Here is a 20,192-nt window from a genome sequence, read left to right as displayed (position 1 = left end):
TTATTAAGGGCAAGATTACAAGTGGAGTGCTAATTTATCATGCTCGTGCAAACGGGAAAATTCGGTTGTTTACGGGGCGCGCGATAAATAACCAGCCATTAATTTTCTAAAAGTGAGCCAAATGCCCCCCAAAATAGAGGGTCTTTTATTTTTTTATGGAAAAAAAAATGTTGCCTTTTTTTTTTCATAAAAAATACTACACTAGGCAGTTTTAAGGGGTTAAAATTGGCGGGTGTGGGGTGTTAGAAAAAAAAAAAAACGCACTGAAAAGTGCCTTTACGTTGAGGTCTATTGGAACTGTGTGTTCCCTATTAATATGTATGTATATGAATATATACATATATATTTATGTGTTAATATGTGTATACATATATATCTAAAATTGATGCCCATCGCTGCTCTACTTACCCCCTTCGCTGCGCTTAGGTTCTGTGCCACTCTCCTGCACGCTCTCCTGAGCGCAAAGCTTTTGTGCAATGCATTAGAGTGCATTGGTATTACTCAGTTTAGCGTAAGAGATATTTTGCGCTCAACTTGTAATCTGGCTCTTAAAGTGAAATTAAATCCTAGCGTTGTACAAACGCTAGAATTGACTATTGAAACAAATAAAGGGCACTTTAATTTATGAAGTATAAGATACTTCATGTAGAAAGCTCCTTTATTTGTTTCAACTGATCGCCATTTTTAGATGCTACAGCAGCCCACGGCTAAAAAACGTTTTTGCTAAGAGGTGACGTTTTCACCTCTCAGCCAATAGATGTGCGGTAAATTCCCATGGGAGCCGAATATACCGTACGGCTATTGGCTAAGAGGTGAAAACGTCACCTCTAATCAAAATTTTTTTTAGCCGTGGGCTGCTGTAGCATCTAAGAACGGCGATCAGTTGAAACAAATAAAGGAGCTTTCTACATGAAGTATCTTATACTTTATGAATGAAAGTCCCCTTTATTTGTTTCAATAGTCAATCCTAGCGTTTGTACAACGCTAGGATTGACTTTCACTTTAATGCTTAATTGTGCATTATAAAAAAACTTTGCTATTCACTTTCAGAATTTATTTTCTTTAAAGGAACATGAAACCAAAACATTTTCTTTTGTGACTCCGACAGAGCATACGATTTAAAAAAAAAGTTTCCAATTTATTTCTATTATCAAATTTTCTTCATTCCCATATTATTTTTGTTGAACTAATACCTAGGTAGGAATCTGGAGCACTGCATAGCCATCTATTGCTCTTGGGTAACATTCTTGCAAAACTGCTGCCATATAGTGTTCCAGGCATGTGCATGCTCCTGAGCTTATGTCCTCGCTATTCAATAAAAGATACCAAGACAACAAAGAGTACAGCTGAGAGGATTCAGAATTTTGACCCAGCAACATGTTAAATAGTGATTGGTTTATTGGTGCAAGAAACTCATTTCTATTAATTCCTAAATAGCCCCAGCAAAAGAGCTTAGAAAAAAAATGCTATTATTTTGAACAGGTGGAGGGATTTGTTTTTGAGCATTGTTCTATTCACATTGTCTTTAGTTCTACTTTGAGAAAAAGGACTGCTTCATTGAATCATGTGGCACCGTGTCATTGTATGCCCATAATCAGACTTATAGGGGTATTTAACTCTAAAAACTTCAGTCATGATTATGAAAAAACACTTTTTTTTCATACAAAAAGAGTTTAGTTTAAGATACAGTCTAGTCCAAACTTTCATGATTCAGATAGGGCATGCAATTTTAAACAACTTTCCAATTAACTTTTATCATCAAATTTGCTTTGTTTTCTTGATATTCTTGCTTGAAAGCTAAACCTAGGTAGGCTCATATGCTAATTTCTAAGCCCTTAAAGGCTGCCTCTTATTTCAATGCATTTGACATGGCCTTAGTTCATGTGCCATATAGATAACATTGTGCTCACGCCCGTGAGTTGCTTATGAGAGGACTGGAGAGATTGGCTAAAATGCAAGTCTGTCAAAAGAGCTGAAATAAGGGGGCAGTCTGCAGAGGCTTAGATACAAGGTAATCACAGAGGTAAAAAGTATATTAATATAACTGTGTTAGTTATGCAAAACTTGGTAATGGGTAATAAAGGGATTATCTATCTTTCTAAACAATAAAAAATTCTGGTGTTGACTGTACCTTTAACCCTTTCCTGCCGGGGTTAAAGTGTCTACAACGGAACAACTGTTCTGATGTAGACAAATTGAAATCACGCGATTGTGCACACAATCGCAAAGTTTCAATTATTGGTTCGGGTCTGGGGGGCGTCCCTATAACCCTAGGAACGCCCTCCAGACCGCGATCAAATCCAGGAAGCACAGTAGGCTTCAGGTCAGCCGTTGGCTATGACGTTCTATTCCATCATAACGGCTCTAAAGCCCAATGTAATTATGACGGAATAGAACAGCATAACAGCGTTAAAAGGTTAAAGCTTTTTATATTCATTTTGGAGCTAGCAGGAAGTATATTATGTCCCTTTACTCTGGTTTCTATTGAACATGAAAGCTCTGTGTTTTAACACAGTTAGAGACGTAGCTCTGCAATGCCAACAACATTCACAACAGTAACATGAATTTAAAACAAACACAACTGAAAGACATTTCTCTCATAAAAAAATGAAAAAGAGAAAAAAAAATGCTACGGTGTTCGTTGCCAGTGATCTGTAGCATGTCATGTGGCCATAAACATATTTCTGATTAGGTCCAGGTAATAGGAAAGCCAGATAAACAGTAGAAGAGAAAACAATGAAGTATGGTCAAAAAAACTAGATAGATAGATAGATAGATAGATGATTGGTAGATAGATAGATAGATAGATAGATAGATAGATAGATAGATAGACAGATAGATGATATGATTCTTGCCCATATAGATTGTATATATATATAATTTATAAGGGCAAGCATCATATCACTAGATTTGTTTATTGCTAGGATACAGCATTGGTAATGGTTTACTCATGGAATGGTTTATTTCATTAGGCCCCCAATAGAAGACAATCAGACACTGTTGACTCCAGTAGTAAGCTGTGGACCCCCAGGAACACTGATGACCAGACCTGTTATTATCACAATGCACCACTGTGCAGAAATGAATCCTGACGACTGGAAAATCCAACTGAAGGAGCAGTCTGTGCAAGGACAGTGGGAGGTGAGTTACCATAGGGAATATTGTTGTTAGGTTATCACAAGGTGATGCATCACAATGATATTACTGCATTGTTTGTAATCATAAAAAAAAAATATGCTTCATCAAAAACTCTAAAGCCCTAATACCATTCAGATGAGATATTTACCTACAGATAATTAATTATTTACATCCAATTTTCAAATAGAAGATAATAATACACTGAGACAAGAATATTTGTTGACCATCATTTATTGTTCTGTTATATTTGGGTATAATAATAAATAAACAGTGAGAAGAACAGTACATTTTAAGAATTGAATTATAATTTGCGTTGGGATGAAAAGAGCATTAGGGAGTGGGTTATGTATACGTGTTACAGAGAGGAGAGTCACACATTATGAATGATAATGGGCTGGCAATGCAAATTGCTATAGAGATTTCTCATTTAGTTCAGTACAGTGTGCCACGCTTCTGGTATTGTTTATGCTTTCATACTTAGTTATTGAAATATACTTTTGGGGAACCAGCATCTTGCAATACTGATTTAGGTGCAATTTGCATTTTCATGATGCACATGTTTTTTAATGTTGTTTGCATAACACAGTAGATTCTGGGATATCTCACTCACAACTACATTTCAGTAAAGTTTCTTGATCTCCTTGTTCACCATCAGCTACTAATAATATAGATCCAGGATAAAAAAAAATGTATAGATGCGTTTTCTAGATGATGTTTTGATCTACAATTGTGCTTAAAGGAACATTCATGTTAAAAAGAACCTTTAACACATTTTGCTTTTATATAAAATTGTGTTTCACTTTCACTAAAGAGGCCAAAATGTAAAGTTTGTGATTCAGGTAATTTGCAGTATTTTGAAAACCTAGGTGATAGATTTTGCTTTTTGGCCTCTCTAGAGAGTGTGGGACAAAGCACAATTCTTACACACAAAAAAAGAGATGTGTAATGTACCTTTAAATTTGCAATATTGCTGAAAAAATGCTTCTTTGTAGCTGTTTTTTTTAATTCTGTGATGGGCACATTTAAATATTCCAGCTGCTGATGACCAAGTATTTGGAGCAGCTGATTGGTGTGTGTGAATAATGCTTTAACTTGCTTGTCACATGGTGCATATTCACCAATTAACAAATGCTCTGAGATGAGCACCTGATGCATTGCAATATGCCAATCACAGAGTTAAATACAGCTACAAGGAGGGTTTCTTAACACAGCTATATAACAAACATTCTCAATACTGTAATCAGTATGCTAAAATGTACTTTTGATAAATGTTTAATTTGATTAAATCCTGGCCTAGTTCACAGATTAAAACATTCAGCTTGCACTTCACTCAAGTAGACCCAAGCGTGAGACATTTTTGTTTTGGAACATATTTTATTATTATGATAAAAACATGTAAAGTCTAGTCAAAGAAAATATTCTTTTTAATCTCTATTATCTTTTTAATTGGCATCTTACTCTCATGAGGTTGCCCACTTGCACTAACTGAATAAACCTTAGATTTGCAGATTCTAGTCTTGGCAGACCAATTCAGCTAAGGTCAATAAATTGAACGGGTTTTAACTTGAGTTTATCATTTATCAGCTGCTGCTTTGTAGATTATATCACAAAAAATAATTATAAAAAATGTGTATAATTAGCCACAGTAGCACTTATGAAGTATTGCAGCTGACCAGACAGTAAGCATAATACGATAATAGCTATATAAGACACCAGTGACTAATATATTAAATATTAATGTATTCCTTAATATATTTTCTAATTTAATTCCATCAACCTTTCACTATACAATTATTATAATTTATTTATTTTTGTCAGCTGCATAATGCATCTGGTGTAATCAGATTGTTGTTGTTTTTTTTGTCCCCAAAACTGATTTTGATGGGCTTATCCCATATGGACTGTCTGTTGCAAAAATCAGAGTTTAAAAAAGGTAATGCAGTATACTGTATTTTTGATTCTAGTGCCACTTAGTGGACATGTTTGGATTTGCAGCTAATACAGATTTGCTAACAAATTAACTTGATAAGCAATAGCACTATCTTTAATTATGTGTTTGGTTTTAGTAACATATAAATAAATATAAAATATTAATATTGAAAATGTTTAAATTCTGTGCTTTAACTTCATATGTAGACAGTCTCTATTTGTACTAATATAATAAGGGTTTGATTTGTTTATCTTGTATTTTAAACAAATAAGAAATCTTACATTTATAAGGTTTTTTTTATAATCAGTTTTTTTGTCTACTAATAAGAGAATAACGGTCAATTGTCACGCGGTTTGTTTGCCTCCCTTTTGAATCAATTAGTACAAGGAAAACATTACAAGAGATCTAGCAAAGGCTGCATTTGATAATTTACCAAATGTACCAACATATATTATTGTACATTAATGCGAAGAACAGTGTATATAATACTCAAAGCAATATCTAAAAATGCTTAGATCAACCATCAAACATTAACCCATAACTATTATTTTTAAATGGAGTCTTTGGCTGTCATTACATCTAGATTTCTCCTGTAGAGTTAAAACTAAGATTTTGTAATGCATTACAAAATGTCTTCTAGATAGAGAAAGTACTGTGAGTGGAAATGTTTTACAAACCTTCCAATTCCAGTTTCTGAATTCAAACTCATTCCAAATTGTTTGAATACACTGTACCCTGTGTAAAAGTGACATTTACACATGACACAAATATATTTTTTCAAAAAAATGTAAATAAAAGCTGTTAAATATTAAACTAATTCTACAGTATTGGTTTTGCATTTCCTTTTAATCTTCACTAGCTGATATGGATAACAGTCTTGCTTTACTTGTAGAAAAGGACAAGCCTCTGCAAGTATGAAAAGGACAATGATCTATTCAGGATAGGAAAACACATTTTTGAAGAAACAAGTTTTGTGATTAACCTGTTCTTTTTGCCTTTTTATTTTTTATTTTTTTTTATTTACATTTTTGCCCCTGTGCATAGTCTGTGGGTTTTGATATTGACTTCCAAAGCCCTTCCCTCCAGCCATACATGCAGGTATTTCCTGGTTCCCTTTTATGTCACCATGCACATAAATGATGATGTCACCAGCAGTTCCACCCTCAGTCATCAATGGGAATTCCCAGGATCTGTATTGAAAGGGAACCCCCAGGATGCTCACATGCTGTTGTCATCTTTACTCAGAGCCAGCGCTGATGACTACAATGTTTCTTCATGTACACTGAATGAGTTCAATGAGAAACCCCTTCCAGTTCCACATGTTTAGAGAATTAAAAGAAGATAAACATCATAATCTAACATTTGGTTCTAGTCTATTCCAGTCTTTTAGAAAAGCTCTTTGAATGAGTTTTTATTGTTTTTTTCAAATTCAAGTTTACAAGGACACAAAACCTCTAAAAGATATACAGCCTAGGGGGTGCCAAAACACCTATAAATAAAAATCACTGTGGTCATTTAGGTAAGGACAAATACATAAATCACTAAAATGAAAAACCTCACAGTTCAATAGTTCGTAAAAGTTGTCCCTAAAGAAGTTCAAAGTGGTCAAAATGGACAATAAGCCACAATGTTTAAGTAGATCAGACCAGGCGACTCCACTTCAAATCATGCAGGCAATGACAATTAGTTCTGTAAAATATAAAAGGCAGAGGGGCACCACATAGCGTTATCTTGTAAGATGGGGATAAAAACAAATATAAAAATGACCACTGGCAACTTAGATAGCAGCAAGGTGAATAAGTGCAGACAAGCAGGCTGGCACTCTCAGTCCCCCGCTGACTGTATTCCAGTAAGAACTGCTCCACGTGTGTGTTTCAGATCAGCTTGTACTGTGTGAAGGTAAACCAGATCACTAATACATGGCTACTGCAATTCCAAACTTGCCCCCTCTTGAGGCCGATGTGCTGTAGCCAGGCTGGAATTGCATATACTTAAAGGGACAGTCTACACCAGAATATTTATTGTTTTAAAAGATAGATCATCCCTTTTTTATGATGTGAAACAAAAACAAAAACAGAGGCGCCACATGTGTAGATCAATATAACCAGAAAATCCAATAAAGGAGCAGAATAAGGGTACTCACAAACGAGGCGGCACTCTCTTGTGCCAGTAGGGGCGGGCTGGTTTTCAACAGCAAACCAGCTGGCTGTGTGTTGATCTCCCCCGGATGAACTGGAAATATTTGTCTCCTGGATGACAGACTACGGCCAAAACTGCAGTGGAAGGAGGAGGAAGAGCTAGAGTGCCCTTAGGTTACTGCTATGAGGGTAGTTACACCAACACCAGACTTATGTAAAAGTATAAAATCAGTATTTTATTATACAAAATAAAAATACCAAACGGTATAACAAATTACAGCTGGGTGATGACAACCTATCTCCCCATAGACCATACAAACGATCATCCCTTTTTTACCCATTCCCTAGTTTTGCATAACCAACACAGTTATATTAATATAATTTTTACCTCTGTGATTATCTTGTATCTAAGCCTCTGCAAACTGCCCCTTTATTTCAGTTCTTTTGAAAGACTTGCATTTTAGCCAATCAGTGTTGACTCCTAGTTCTACTAGTGTTATCTATATGACACACATGAACTAACACCCTCTAGTGGTGAACAACTGTCAAAATGCTTTCAGATAAGAGACGGCCTTCAAGGTCTAAGAAATTAGAATATGAACCTCCTAGGTTCAGCTTTCAACTAAGAATACCAAAAGAACAAAGCAAAATTGGTGATAAAAGTAAATCTGAAAGTTGTTTAAAATTACATGCCCTATCTGAAACATGAAAGTTTATTTTGGACTAGACTGTCCCTTTAATATAAGCAAACAAGTGCTGGCTTGCTTAAAAAGCAACCTTTATTTGTGATTAATTTTTTCATCCTTCCGACTGTTTCATCAGGCAAATGGGTGGAAGGACCGAGAAACGTGTCGCAAATAAAGGTTGCTTTTTAAACAAACCAGAATTTGTTTCCTTCTAACAGTACAAGCTGATCCAGAACACACACGTGAATCGGTTTTGACCAGAGTACAGTGATCTGAAGACTGAGAGTGCCAGCCTGCTTGTCTGCACCGATTCACTTTGGTGCTAACTAAATTGTGAGTGGTCACTTTTATATTTGTTTTTATCCCCATCTTACAAGATTATACTATGTAGTGCCCCTTTGCTATTTATATTTTTCAAATTCAAAACTATCATAATCCATTAGGAGAACCAGTCCTTCCCTGGCAGTATTTATGATTATATCAGTTATCTAAATCAACAATCTTACCCTCTTTAAATCCCATTTTGGCCTGTTTTGCTTTGTTAAACAGCTTTTTTGTCAAGTCTTTCTTGCAATGTTTCAATTTACATTTTAACAAACTCAATTGTTTCCTTATTTAATAAAAATCATTAGTTTTAAACTGTGCAGTGTTTAATTTTGGAAATTTTGTGAGAACTTTAACTAAGGTTTTTTCAACAGCTTTTGAGAATTTGAAAAAATAACCTAAATAACCTTAACTTCCTAGATCAAATTACTATGATAAATAACTCAAACCAGAAATCCCTACAGTGATGAGCTTACACACTTAGCATTACGCATACCTCAAAGTAATAGTGATTTTTGTTTTTACACTGCATGCCTAGTTACACTCTCTTCTGAAAAAAAATAATAATAACTTTGGAAATAATTACATTTGATTGATTTTGAAAAAGGTCCTTACAATAAATGTGTTAGAGCAAATTTATCCTAATACCGTTCAGCCTCTATAGCCACAGAGAGAAACAGTTCTGATTTCCATGGAATGAGCATTAGAAAATCTGGATTTAAAATAGGAAGTCTGTAGGACTCAAATTCATTTCTGCAGCCATTATTTAATTCAGCCTATGTAATGAATATATAAATATAAAAGTAAACTCTGTTTATAGCATCTGAATAATTCACAGGCACTTGTAATGGAAAGCAGAAGGGTATCACAGAGGAACAAGGCCCAGTCAATTTACTGTTAAAGATTAATAGAGTTATCATGGGATTCTGATATTCGCTAGCTGCCGTAGCATACTTTGGTATCATATTAATACTCCTAAGGACATATCCAAAATAAGATGCTATTTATATTTTTTTCTAGGATGTTGTTGTTGTGGGAGAGGAGAATTTCACCACCCCTTGCTACATTCAAATGAACTCAGAAGCCTGTCACATACTCACGGAAACATTAAGTACCTATGCACTGGTGGGGCAGTCTACTAGCAAATCATCAGCAAAACGTCTGAAACTTGCTATATTTGGTCCAACATCCTGTACATCTCTGGAATATAACATTCGAGTATACTGTTTAGATGATACACAAGATGCACTTAAGGTATTTAAAAATATATTTATGACGTGTTTTTATGGACAAATAACTTATAATCAGTGTAGTTGTTCCTTCAAGTATAGGGTGACCATATTGCCGCTTTAAAAAGGGAAACATATGAAAAATACATATGTCATGATTCTTATACAAACCATTTCTTTAAACAGCCCTGAAAACAGCCCTGAGATATGTATTTTTCATATATGTCCCTTTTTAAAGCGGCAATATGGTCACCCTATTTAAGTATGAAACTTAGAACCCAGATAAGCAACATCTGTTTGTTTGAAAGAGCACTAAATTAAAGGACATGAGAGTCGAAAATACACTTTAATTGTTCAGATAGATCATGCCATTTAAGAGACTTTTCAATGTACTTGTATTGTAATATTGACTTTGTTGTTTTGGTATCCTTTATTGAAAAGCATGCCTAGTTAGGTTTTGGAGCAGCAATGCACTACTGGGAGCTAGCTGTGATTGGTAGCTACACATTTGTGTCTTATCATTGTCTTACTAGATGTGTTCAGTTACATCCCAGTAGCACATTTGTTTTCCTTTGCAGAGGTTAAACACATTGTTAAATGTAAACAGTGTAATGATAAAATGTTCTAAAACATTAGAGCATTTCCTTTTTACATTGGTATGTCCCTTTAATAAACCATTAAAATAATGGAATTCTCAGAACAATTCTGATGTGTTTCATGTCAATGTTGCACTTAATCATTGAATCTATTCTCTGACATACACCATGTTAGAATAGCTATGAACATTCTACTAGTTTAATGTCATAATAATAACATATATATTAATAATTAATAGTAAGTGTAGCCATTTGTATTTTTAATATTTTTTTGCATGGTTGTTGGTTTCACCATCTTGGTTTCACCACCTCACAGCATCATTGGAATTGTAGGCATTCTGGGATACCTATTTTGAGTTTCAGAGCAATTTTTACTTTGGTTATTTAGTTTGCTTCATTCTCTTGGTATATTTTGTTAAAGGAGCAGTTATGCACTACTAGGAGCTAGCTGAAAGCTAATGACAAGAGGTGTATATGTGCAGCCACCAATCAGCAGCTCTAGGCCTACCTAGGTATATGTTTCAACAAAGGATACAAAGGAAAATTAAACAAATTAGATAATTAAAATAAATTTGAAAGTTATTTAAAATTGCAAGCTCTGTCAGAATCATGAAAGAAAAAAATACGATTCATGTCCATTAAATTATTTCCTAGCTTTGTGTGTGTGTGTGTGTGTGTGTGTGTGTGAAGTAATCTAAATATTAATACTGTAATACATTTCACTATATATATATATATATATATATATATACATTTTATAACTATCAAAACATGGATACATTTTTTTACATGTTGACAAATCTGAGCCCTTCTGTAATTCGTTTTCAGATGCTGGTTTCGGCAAAGCAGTAATGCAGTAAGAGATCTTTAAAATCTGGCATCAACAAACTGATCATCTTGCCCTCAGCTATATTATCATTACATATCTGTGGGAGTATACTAAGTGACCTTGAAACAGCATTAAAGTTACCACTTTGTCTAAACTTGCATTCTGATCTCATCTATACAGATGTTACAGTTGGTCGGACTTGAACCACAAAACTGCCTCATATACTGTAGCGCTATGAATCTCTCTTTATATGACCCATGGAGGCAATTTAGTCATAAATGAAGATCTATTGTAATCAGATGATTACCATTGATTACTCTTAGACATCCTGATGAGGTAATTAGGACACACTACAAATAAATAGGAGTGATTGATTTGCATCATTGTAAATCTAGATGGTTTCTAATTATGTCCTCTTTTCATTTAATGACTAATAAACAAGCAAAAAAATTACATTACAATTTCACTTGGTTCGTGAATGAGCTTTGTGAAAATTGATCCAAAACTTCTCTGTAGTAGGCCCAGAGGAGATAAGAATATACCATTAGTCTTTCTAATTAAAAGATATTGAAACAAATAGTAAATCATCTTTTTAAAGCAGTGTCAATAAGCTATATGCAAATGCATGAGATATATACATGAACATATATATAATGATTGATATGTGAATATGCACGTGTATTTGTGTATGTATGTGTCTGTGTGTGTTTGTGTATATGTGTATGTATGTGTGGCACTGTGTATGTATCTATGTATATATATATATATGTGTGTGTGTGTGTGTGTATATGAATGTGTATACAGGCAGTCGGAACAAGAAAGGTTCTGTAGGTTTGTTCTTAAGTCAAATTTGTATGTACAGTAAGTTGGAACATGCACTTTTTTTTTTAGGTGAAACTCTAGCCAAACATTTTTTTAGTTTTAGATAGCATAGGAAAAAGTTTGTTTTGCTATCTGTGCCCCTGTTGAGAAAATTTCACATCACTTTCTGTCCTGGTGACAATTGGATTTTGAGTATTTTGGGTTATCCTGGAAAGAAGGATTGGCGATAAAGCTCTATTTTCTCAGTTTGTAAGTACGAGTTGTACTTAAGTCGGATGTCTGTAACCCGGGGACTGCCTGTAGATGTGTGTGTTTATATGTGTGTGTGTGTATATGAATATGTATAAATGTCTGTGTGTGTTTATATATATGTGTGTGTGTGTATATATGAATATGTGTGTGTCTGTGTGTGTATGTAAAATTTGTAAATATATTAGACATTAAAAAAAAAACACTAGACTAAATGTATGTATATAATATTTTACTAGCTTCATTTTTTCTCAGTGAAGTATGCACATGATCTTAATGTTATAATTTATCTTTGTATATAAGATGTAAGTTTATTGTATCCTTGTATTGATTTTATTTTGTTTATGGATATAGGAAGTGATACTACAGGAAAGAAAAGTGGGAGGGCAGTTGCTGGATGAACCTAAAACACTTCACTTTAAAGGAAGTACTCACAATCTGCGCTTGTCAATCCATGATGTCCCGCACTCCCTCTGGAAAAGTAAATTGTTAGCTAAATATCAGGTAATTTATAGAATTTACTTAAAGGATAATTTATTTTTGTCTGTAATCTCAAAAACCTTCTGCCTTGGGTAAATCTTGAATCACAGTTCAGTACACAATAAACAGTTAAATAAAGGGCAGGTCACCAATTCACTTTGTTTCAGTTGATCACTTCTCCTGTGTGTTGGGATTTATGTTGATAATTAAAGGGACATGTTGGCACAGCAATACAATGATGTAGTTCAAATAATTAAACACATATTTAAGCTTCTGCAGCAGAAGTGCTGCCAAGCCTGTCTTCAACAAAACAAGGCCTCTGAATGTCAACTATTTGCTTATTCTACTTCTGATTGGCTCACGGGCCACTTTCTGCTCTGGAACAACAATGCATTGCAGCTCCCAATTGGGTCTTTAAAAATATGTTTAGCCAGTTATTGGGGGTTAAACAAAGACTTAACTTGGAATGTTCATGCAGTAATAAAAGGATTTAAAGGGACATAATACTCATATGCTAAATCACTTGAAACTGATGCAGTATAACTGTAAAAAGCTGACAGGAAAATATCACCTGAGCTTCTCTATGTAAAAAAGGAAGATATTTTACCTCACAATTTCCTCAGCTCAGCAGAGTAAGTTCTGTGTAAAAAGTTATACTCAGCTGCTCCCAGCTGCAGGTAAAAAAATGAAAAAAAAAATGAAGAAATGAACAGCAGCCAATCAGCATCAGCAGTGCTGAGGTCATGAACTCTTACTGTGATCTCATGAGATTTGACTTAGCTCTCATGAGATTTCATAGTAAGCTTCCTTTACCTGATTGGTGAAATAATATGAGAGTGCACGATGCTAGTCCCTTCAGATGTCCCAGGACAAACACACTAAAATGCTGCTTAGAAATCCTTTACAATGGGAGGTGGCTACTGAGGAACTTTTGAGGTAAAATATCTTTCTTTTTTACATAGAGATGTTCAGGTGATATTTTCTAATCAGCTTTTTACAGTTATACTGCATCAGTTTCAATCACTTTCAGTGTTTAAACATTTGGGTATTATGGCCCTTTAAAGGGATGTTACCCAAATACTGAATCACTTAAAAATGAAGCAGAGTATCTGCAAAAAACTGAGTCAAAAATACCAAATAAAAATCTCTGTGTAAAAAAGGAAGATATTTTATCTTGAAATTTCCTCAGCATTGCTAATTATGCTACTAACAATCGGCTAGCTTACGAGTTTTTCATTATGAGGGGTGCAGTTCTAACTTGCAGGTTATTGTCACTGCTCAATTACCTACAGCGCTGGTATTACAGGTTTTCATAAACCCAGCGTCATTAGGCAAGAAGTGAGCGTAGAGCAAAATTGAGCTCCATACCGCACTCCAATACCAGCACTGCTTAAGTCAGCGGTGAGCTGGTTTTACGTGCTTGTGCACGATTTCCCCCTAGACATCAATGGGGAGAGCCAGCTGAAAAAAAGCCTAACACCTGCAATAAAGCAGAGTAAAGCTCCGTAACGCAGCCCCATTGATTCCTATGGGGAAACAACATTTATGTTTACACCTAACACCCTAACATAAACCCCAAGTCTAAACCCCCCTAATCTTACACTTATTAACCCCTAATCTGCCGCCCTCGACATCGCCGCCACCTACATTATACTTATTAACCCCAAATCTGCTGATCCGGACATCGCCACCACTATAATTAACATATTAACCCCTAAACCGCCGCACTCCCGCATCACAAACACTAGATAAATATTATTAACTCCTAATCTGCTGCCCCTAACATCGCCGCCACCTACCTACATTTATTAACCCCTAATCTGCCACCCCCAACGTTGCCGCCACTATACTAAATTTATTAACTCCTAAACCTAAGTCTAACCCTAACACCCCCTAACTTAAATATAATTAAAATAAATCTAAATAAAAATTGCTATCATTACCTAAATAATTTCTATTTAAAACTAAATACTTATCTATAAAATGTATTTTTATTTTACAGGCAAGTTTGTATTTATTTTAACTAGGTAGAAGAGTTACTAAATAGTTATTAACTATTTACTAACTACCTAGCTAAAATAAATACAAATTTACCTGTAAAATAAAACCTAACCTTACACTACAATTAAATAAATTAAATTAATTAAATACAATTACCTAAATAAAAAAAACAAACAAACACTAAATTACACAAAAAAACAACAAATTATCAGATATTTAAACTAATTACACCTAATCTAATAGCCCTATCAAAATAAAAAAGCCCCCCCAAAATAAAAAAAAACGTAGCCTAAACTAAACTACCAAGAGCCCTTAAAAGGGCCTTTTGCGAGGCATTGCCCCAAAGTAATCAGCTCTTTTACCTGTAAAAAAATATATAAACAAACCCCCCAACAGTAAAACCCACCACCCACACAACCAACCCCCCAAATAAAATCCTACCTAAAAAAACCTAAGCTCCCCTTTACCCTGAAAAGGGCATTTGGATGGGCATTGCCCTTATAAGGGCATTTAGCTCTATTGCTGCCCAAACCCTAATCTAAAACTAAAACCCACCCAATAAACCCTTAAAAAAAAACCTAACACTAACCCCTGAAGATCCACTTACAGTTTTGAAGACCGGACATCCATCCTAAACAAAGCCAGGAGAAGTCCTCAGCGAAGCCGCAAGAAGTCCTCAACTAAGCCGGGAGAAGTCTTCATCCAAGCATCAAGAAGTGGTCCTCCAGACGGGCAGATCTTCTATCTTCATCCATCCGGCGAGGAGCGGGTCCATCTTCAAGACATCCGGCGCGGAGCATCCTCTTCTTCCGACAACTAAAGATGAATGAAGGTTCCTTTAAATTACGTCATCCAAGATGGTGTCCCTTTAATTCCGATTGGCTGATAGAATTCTATCAACCAATCGGTATTAAAGGTGAAAAAATCCTATTGGCTGATGCAATAGGATTGAGCTCATATTCTATTGGCTGATTGGAACCACCAATAGAATGCAAGCTCAATCCTATTGGCTGATTGGATCAACCAATAGGATTGAAGCTCAATCCTATTGGCTGATTGCATCAGCAAATAGGATGTTTTCACCTTTAATTCCGATTCAGGGCAATGGGGAGCTTAGTTTTTTTTTAGTTAGGATTTTATTTGGGGGGTTGGTTGTGTGGGTGGTGGGTTTTACTGGGTTTTTTTACAGGTAAAAGAGCTGATTTATTTGGGGCAATGCCCCGCAAAAGGCACTTTTAAGGGCTATTGGTAGTTTAGTTTAGGCTAGGGTTTTTTATTTTTTTTTATTTTGATAGGGCTATTAGATTAGGTGTAATTAGTTTAAATATCTAATAATTTGTTTTTATTTTGTGTAAATTAGTGTTTGTTTGTTTTTTGTAATTTAGGTAATTGTATTTAATTAATTTAATTTATTTAATTGTAGTGTAAGGTTAGGTGTTAGTGTAAGACAGGTTAGGTTTTATTTTACAGGTAAATTTGTATTTATTTTAGCTAGGTAGTTAGTAAATAGTTAATAACTATTTAGTAACTATTCTACCTAGTTAAAATAAATACAAACTTGCCTGTAAAATAAAAAATAAACCCTAAGCTAGCTACAATGTAACTATTAGTTATATTGTAGATAGCTTAGTTTTTTTTTATAGGTAAGTATTTAGTTTTAAATAGGAATTATTTATGTAATGATAGCAATTTTTATTTAGATTTATTTTAATTATATTTAAGTTAGGGGGTGTTAGGGTTAGACTTAGGTTTAGGGGTTAATAAATTTAGTATAGTGGCGGCGACATTGGGGGCGGCAGATTAGGGGTTAATAAATGTAGGTAGGTGGCGGCGATGTTAGGGGCGTCAGATTAGGGGTTAATAATATTTAACTAGTGTTTGCGAGGTGGGAGGGCGGCGGTTTACAGGTTAATATGTTTACTCTAGTGGTGGTGATGTCGGGAGCAGCAGATTAGGGGTTAATAATTTTATTTTAGTGTTTGCGATACGGGAGGGCCTCGGTTTAGGGGTTAATAGGTAGTTTATGGGTGTTAGTGTACTTTTTAGCACTTTAGTTATGAGGTTTATGTTTTTTACGGCTTTGTAGCGTAAAACTCATTACTACTGACTTTAGATTGCATTACGAATCTTGCGGGATAGGCTGTACCGCTCACTTTTTGGCCTCCCAGAAAAAGCTTGTAATATCGGTGCTATGGAAGTCCCATTGAAAAAAGACTACACAAATTGCGTAAGTTAATTTGCGTTAAGGCCAAAAAAGTGTGCGGGACAGCTTTACCTACAAGACTCGTAATAGCAGCGGTTGTGAAAAAGCAGCGTTATAACCCATAACGCTGCTTTTTTACTCATAACGCAAAACTCGTAATCTAGCCGATAGATAATAATAATTATAGTGATAATTTTGTGGCGGCTAAAAATGTTCTTCATATACTGAAAAGTGTTATAACTTAAATATTGTATTTCCATAGTAGTGAAATTCATTATAAAAACTTAAATTTGATTATTCATATTATTATCTCTCTAAATATGCTGTGAGAAAAGTTTAAGAATTTTTGTAATGTTAGCTGCTTTTTATATTAAATGAAAAATTAAGTGTTTATGTAAAGACAATGGAAGCATTTAAATTCAAATGACTTTCACAGGAAACATAAAAGTAATCTAAACTGCAGTCTAAATAATGAATAAACATCTGGCATTATTTTTTTTAGAAACACAAATATGCAATAAAACATAGGCTATATAAAATAACAGCTACATCTATAAATTTAGAAAACAATCCATATAAACTGGACAAAAGACTAGTCGGTTTTTCGTTAGCTATAAACCTTATGAAGTGAGAAACATGCTTCTACTATATTGAGGATAAGTATGTGTTGTTTGCAAAGATGCACACAGTTTTTCTATAATAATAGTGTTTTATAGAGATGGGAACCCTTAGTGACAGTAGACTGACTGTTCTCATTTGCATGTCTAGATCTCCTGACTGCAGAAGAAAATATTCTGGAAATAATCAATTGTTAAAAACATTTCTTCCTATATCATTGTGGCCAGAATGCACTTATTTCTCTTTCACAGTCTGCTTATATTCTCTTCAGCCCTTATATATTATGTATTTTTTCTTTATAAACACAGCCCGCCCCAGATTATGGCTATGCATAATTGCAGCAATATTGTGAGCATTCTATTATAATAATATAATTATATTTAATTCAGATATTATTTGGATGATACCTTTTGAATGGGTATAATAATGTGGCTCCTATTTGGCACTTTACTGTGAATTGGGGGTTACTAAACCCCTTAATTTTGAAGTAAACCCCTTAGTGCCACTTGACTTATTAAAATTTTAAAATGTAACATTTTAATATGTCCATTTGGGGTTTCATTAGACAAACCAACTACAAAATCCTCTGTTCTTATATTTAGGGCATGGAGGTAAATCTCATGGGGTAGTGTATTTCCAGCAAATTCAAAAAAGTGGAAAACAGCACACCTAAATCTTCTCTTGTGGGGCACGGAGCAACAGACTTGCCAAGTCCTCAGCACAATCACAAATTTCAAAAAACTCCAGCCACCATGATAGTTAAAAGACCTTTATTTTCTTATCCTGGGTCCCAACATACAACGTTTCAAGCCAATATGGCTCTTAGTCATGTACTAAGAGCCATATTGGCTTGAAACGTAGTGTATTTCCAAGCAGTAGGTATAAAGAACTTCAAAGTACTACTATTTGTATGATGATCTTGGGTTTATATCAATTTTGGAAGACATGTTGAACTTATATTCATATTTATATTTAGTATTTTTAAGATTCTGGGGTCAATTTATGAAGCAGCGGATGCTGCTTCCGACCCACTCCGCTTCAGGTCCGCCTGAAGCGGAAGTTAAGAAGCAGCGGTCCTAAGACTGCTGCTCCTTAACTCGTCAGCCACCTCTGAGGTGACAGACAGCAATCAGCCCGATCAGATACAATCGGGTTGATTGACACCCCCTGCTAGCGGCTGATTAGCCACGAATCTGCAGGGGGCGGCATTGCACCAGCAGTTCACCAGAACTGCTGGTGCAATGATAAATGCCGACAGTGTATGCTCTCGGCATTTATTGATGTGCGGCAGACATGATACGATGCCGCGTATCATGTCCGTCCGCACCTTGATAAATTGACCTCTTATTGTTTGGTGCACAGACTAAGGGCCAGAAGATATTTTTAGCATTATATTATAATTACATTATATTATAATAAAGAAGGTGCCTCTTCTTCCCATACAGAACCCTGCATAGCGAGATAAACAGCTCTCGAACCAAAATTTGCTTTTCTAAAATTCTTTGAGGGACCTCACAGTACTGACAATACTTATTAGATCATCTTGCCAGAGCGGAGAGCTTTAGATCATCAGCCATGATAGAGAGACATGCTGAAAATTTTTTAAATTCAGCCTACTTGGTATAAATTTGTTACAGTAATAAAAATTGAAATTTGAAAAATACAAGAGCTAATTGGAGATTTTTTTTTATCATCTAGTAAAGATAATTTGCATAGAAAGCTTATTTGTTAACGCATATTTTCACTGTTCATAGGGTATTTTTAATTTTTTAATTGTAACAGAGCTGTGCCTTTAAACCACTAAAGGATTTATCAAGAATCTAGATAAATCACATGATGAGAGTACTTCAATGCATATATATATATTTTCTTTTCTTGATAATATTGGGTGGGGGGATGGGGGTCCAAGCCTTTAGATAAAGCCTTTATTGTATTAAAATGTATCTATAAACCACTTTGACGGTTTAACTTCCCCATCTTGTTTATACAAAAAATAATGGCCCTATACGTTAATCCAACGGCACAGGTAAGGATAAATGGGACACTAACTGATGCTTTTGAAATAAGAAATGAGTCTAGACTTTTCCCTTTACTATTCATCCTTTCTTTAGAACCTCTTGTAATCAAGATCAGGGCGAAATCTCAAATTCAAGGTATACAGATAGGACATCGACATCATAAGTTAGCTATTTATGCTAATGACCTATTATTGACAGTGGCTGATCCCCTAAACTCTATAACGCATGCCATGACAGAACTAACTCATTTTGGGATGGTCTCTAAATTTTTCGGTTAACATGTCAAAATCTAAATTTTTACCAGTTAATGTGGCACAGCAGACCCTAGAGGAAATTAAGGCTCAGTGCCCCCTTAAAGCACAAACAAAATATTTAAAGTATTTAGGCATCTTTCTAACACCTGATAGACAAAACACACGTAAACATAACTATGGGGAGTTGATTAATGAATTTCCATCTCTGACCTCTTCTTGGCTATTAAAAAACATATCGTGGCTAGGCCGGATTCAAGCAGCTAAAATGGTGTTGCTGCCTAAAGCATTATATATACTCCAGACTGTCCCCATTCAAAACATTTCTAGGAAAATAGACATCTTACAAAAGATAATGAATGACTACATTTGGCGTCGTAGACCACCATGCATCAATAAAAGCATGATCAACAAATTCCCAGCACATGGAGGCCTAAGTGTCCCTCACCTTAGCTCATATAAGCTAGCCATCTCTCTACAAAGAGTCTTGGATTGGTGTGGTCATGATGGAGATAATTCCAAATGGTGGGTGCAGATAGAAACCTTCTTAGCGGATTAAAAAAACCTGGGCAATAGGTGCTGGAACACACTAGCACTCAAAGTCCAACAATCTCCCAATCTTCCATAACCAACGAAACATGGAAAGATTGGTTGTTTGTACTCAAATCAATTAAAAAAAA

The 20,192-nt window shown here is 35.0% G+C and overlaps 1 protein-coding gene across 1 annotated transcript in view; it reads left to right on the top strand.

Annotated features, from left to right (window-relative positions):
- Nucleotides 1–20,192, top strand: part of UNC5C (unc-5 netrin receptor C) — a 555,959-nt gene that overhangs the window by 519,722 nt on the left and 16,045 nt on the right. The window contains exons 12-14 of the mRNA XM_053703452.1: nt 2,973–3,141; nt 9,237–9,470; nt 12,296–12,445. Of these exons, the coding sequence (XP_053559427.1) occupies nt 2,973–3,141; nt 9,237–9,470; nt 12,296–12,445 (553 nt within the window). The remainder of the gene's footprint in view (nt 1–2,972; nt 3,142–9,236; nt 9,471–12,295; nt 12,446–20,192) is intronic.

This window comes from Bombina bombina, chromosome 2 (genome assembly GCF_027579735.1).
Source record: "Bombina bombina isolate aBomBom1 chromosome 2, aBomBom1.pri, whole genome shotgun sequence".
Taxonomy (NCBI): domain Eukaryota; kingdom Metazoa; phylum Chordata; class Amphibia; order Anura; family Bombinatoridae; genus Bombina; species Bombina bombina.
The sequence above is the reverse complement of the archived record's forward strand: the minus strand, read 5'-3'. Positions and strand labels throughout refer to the sequence as shown.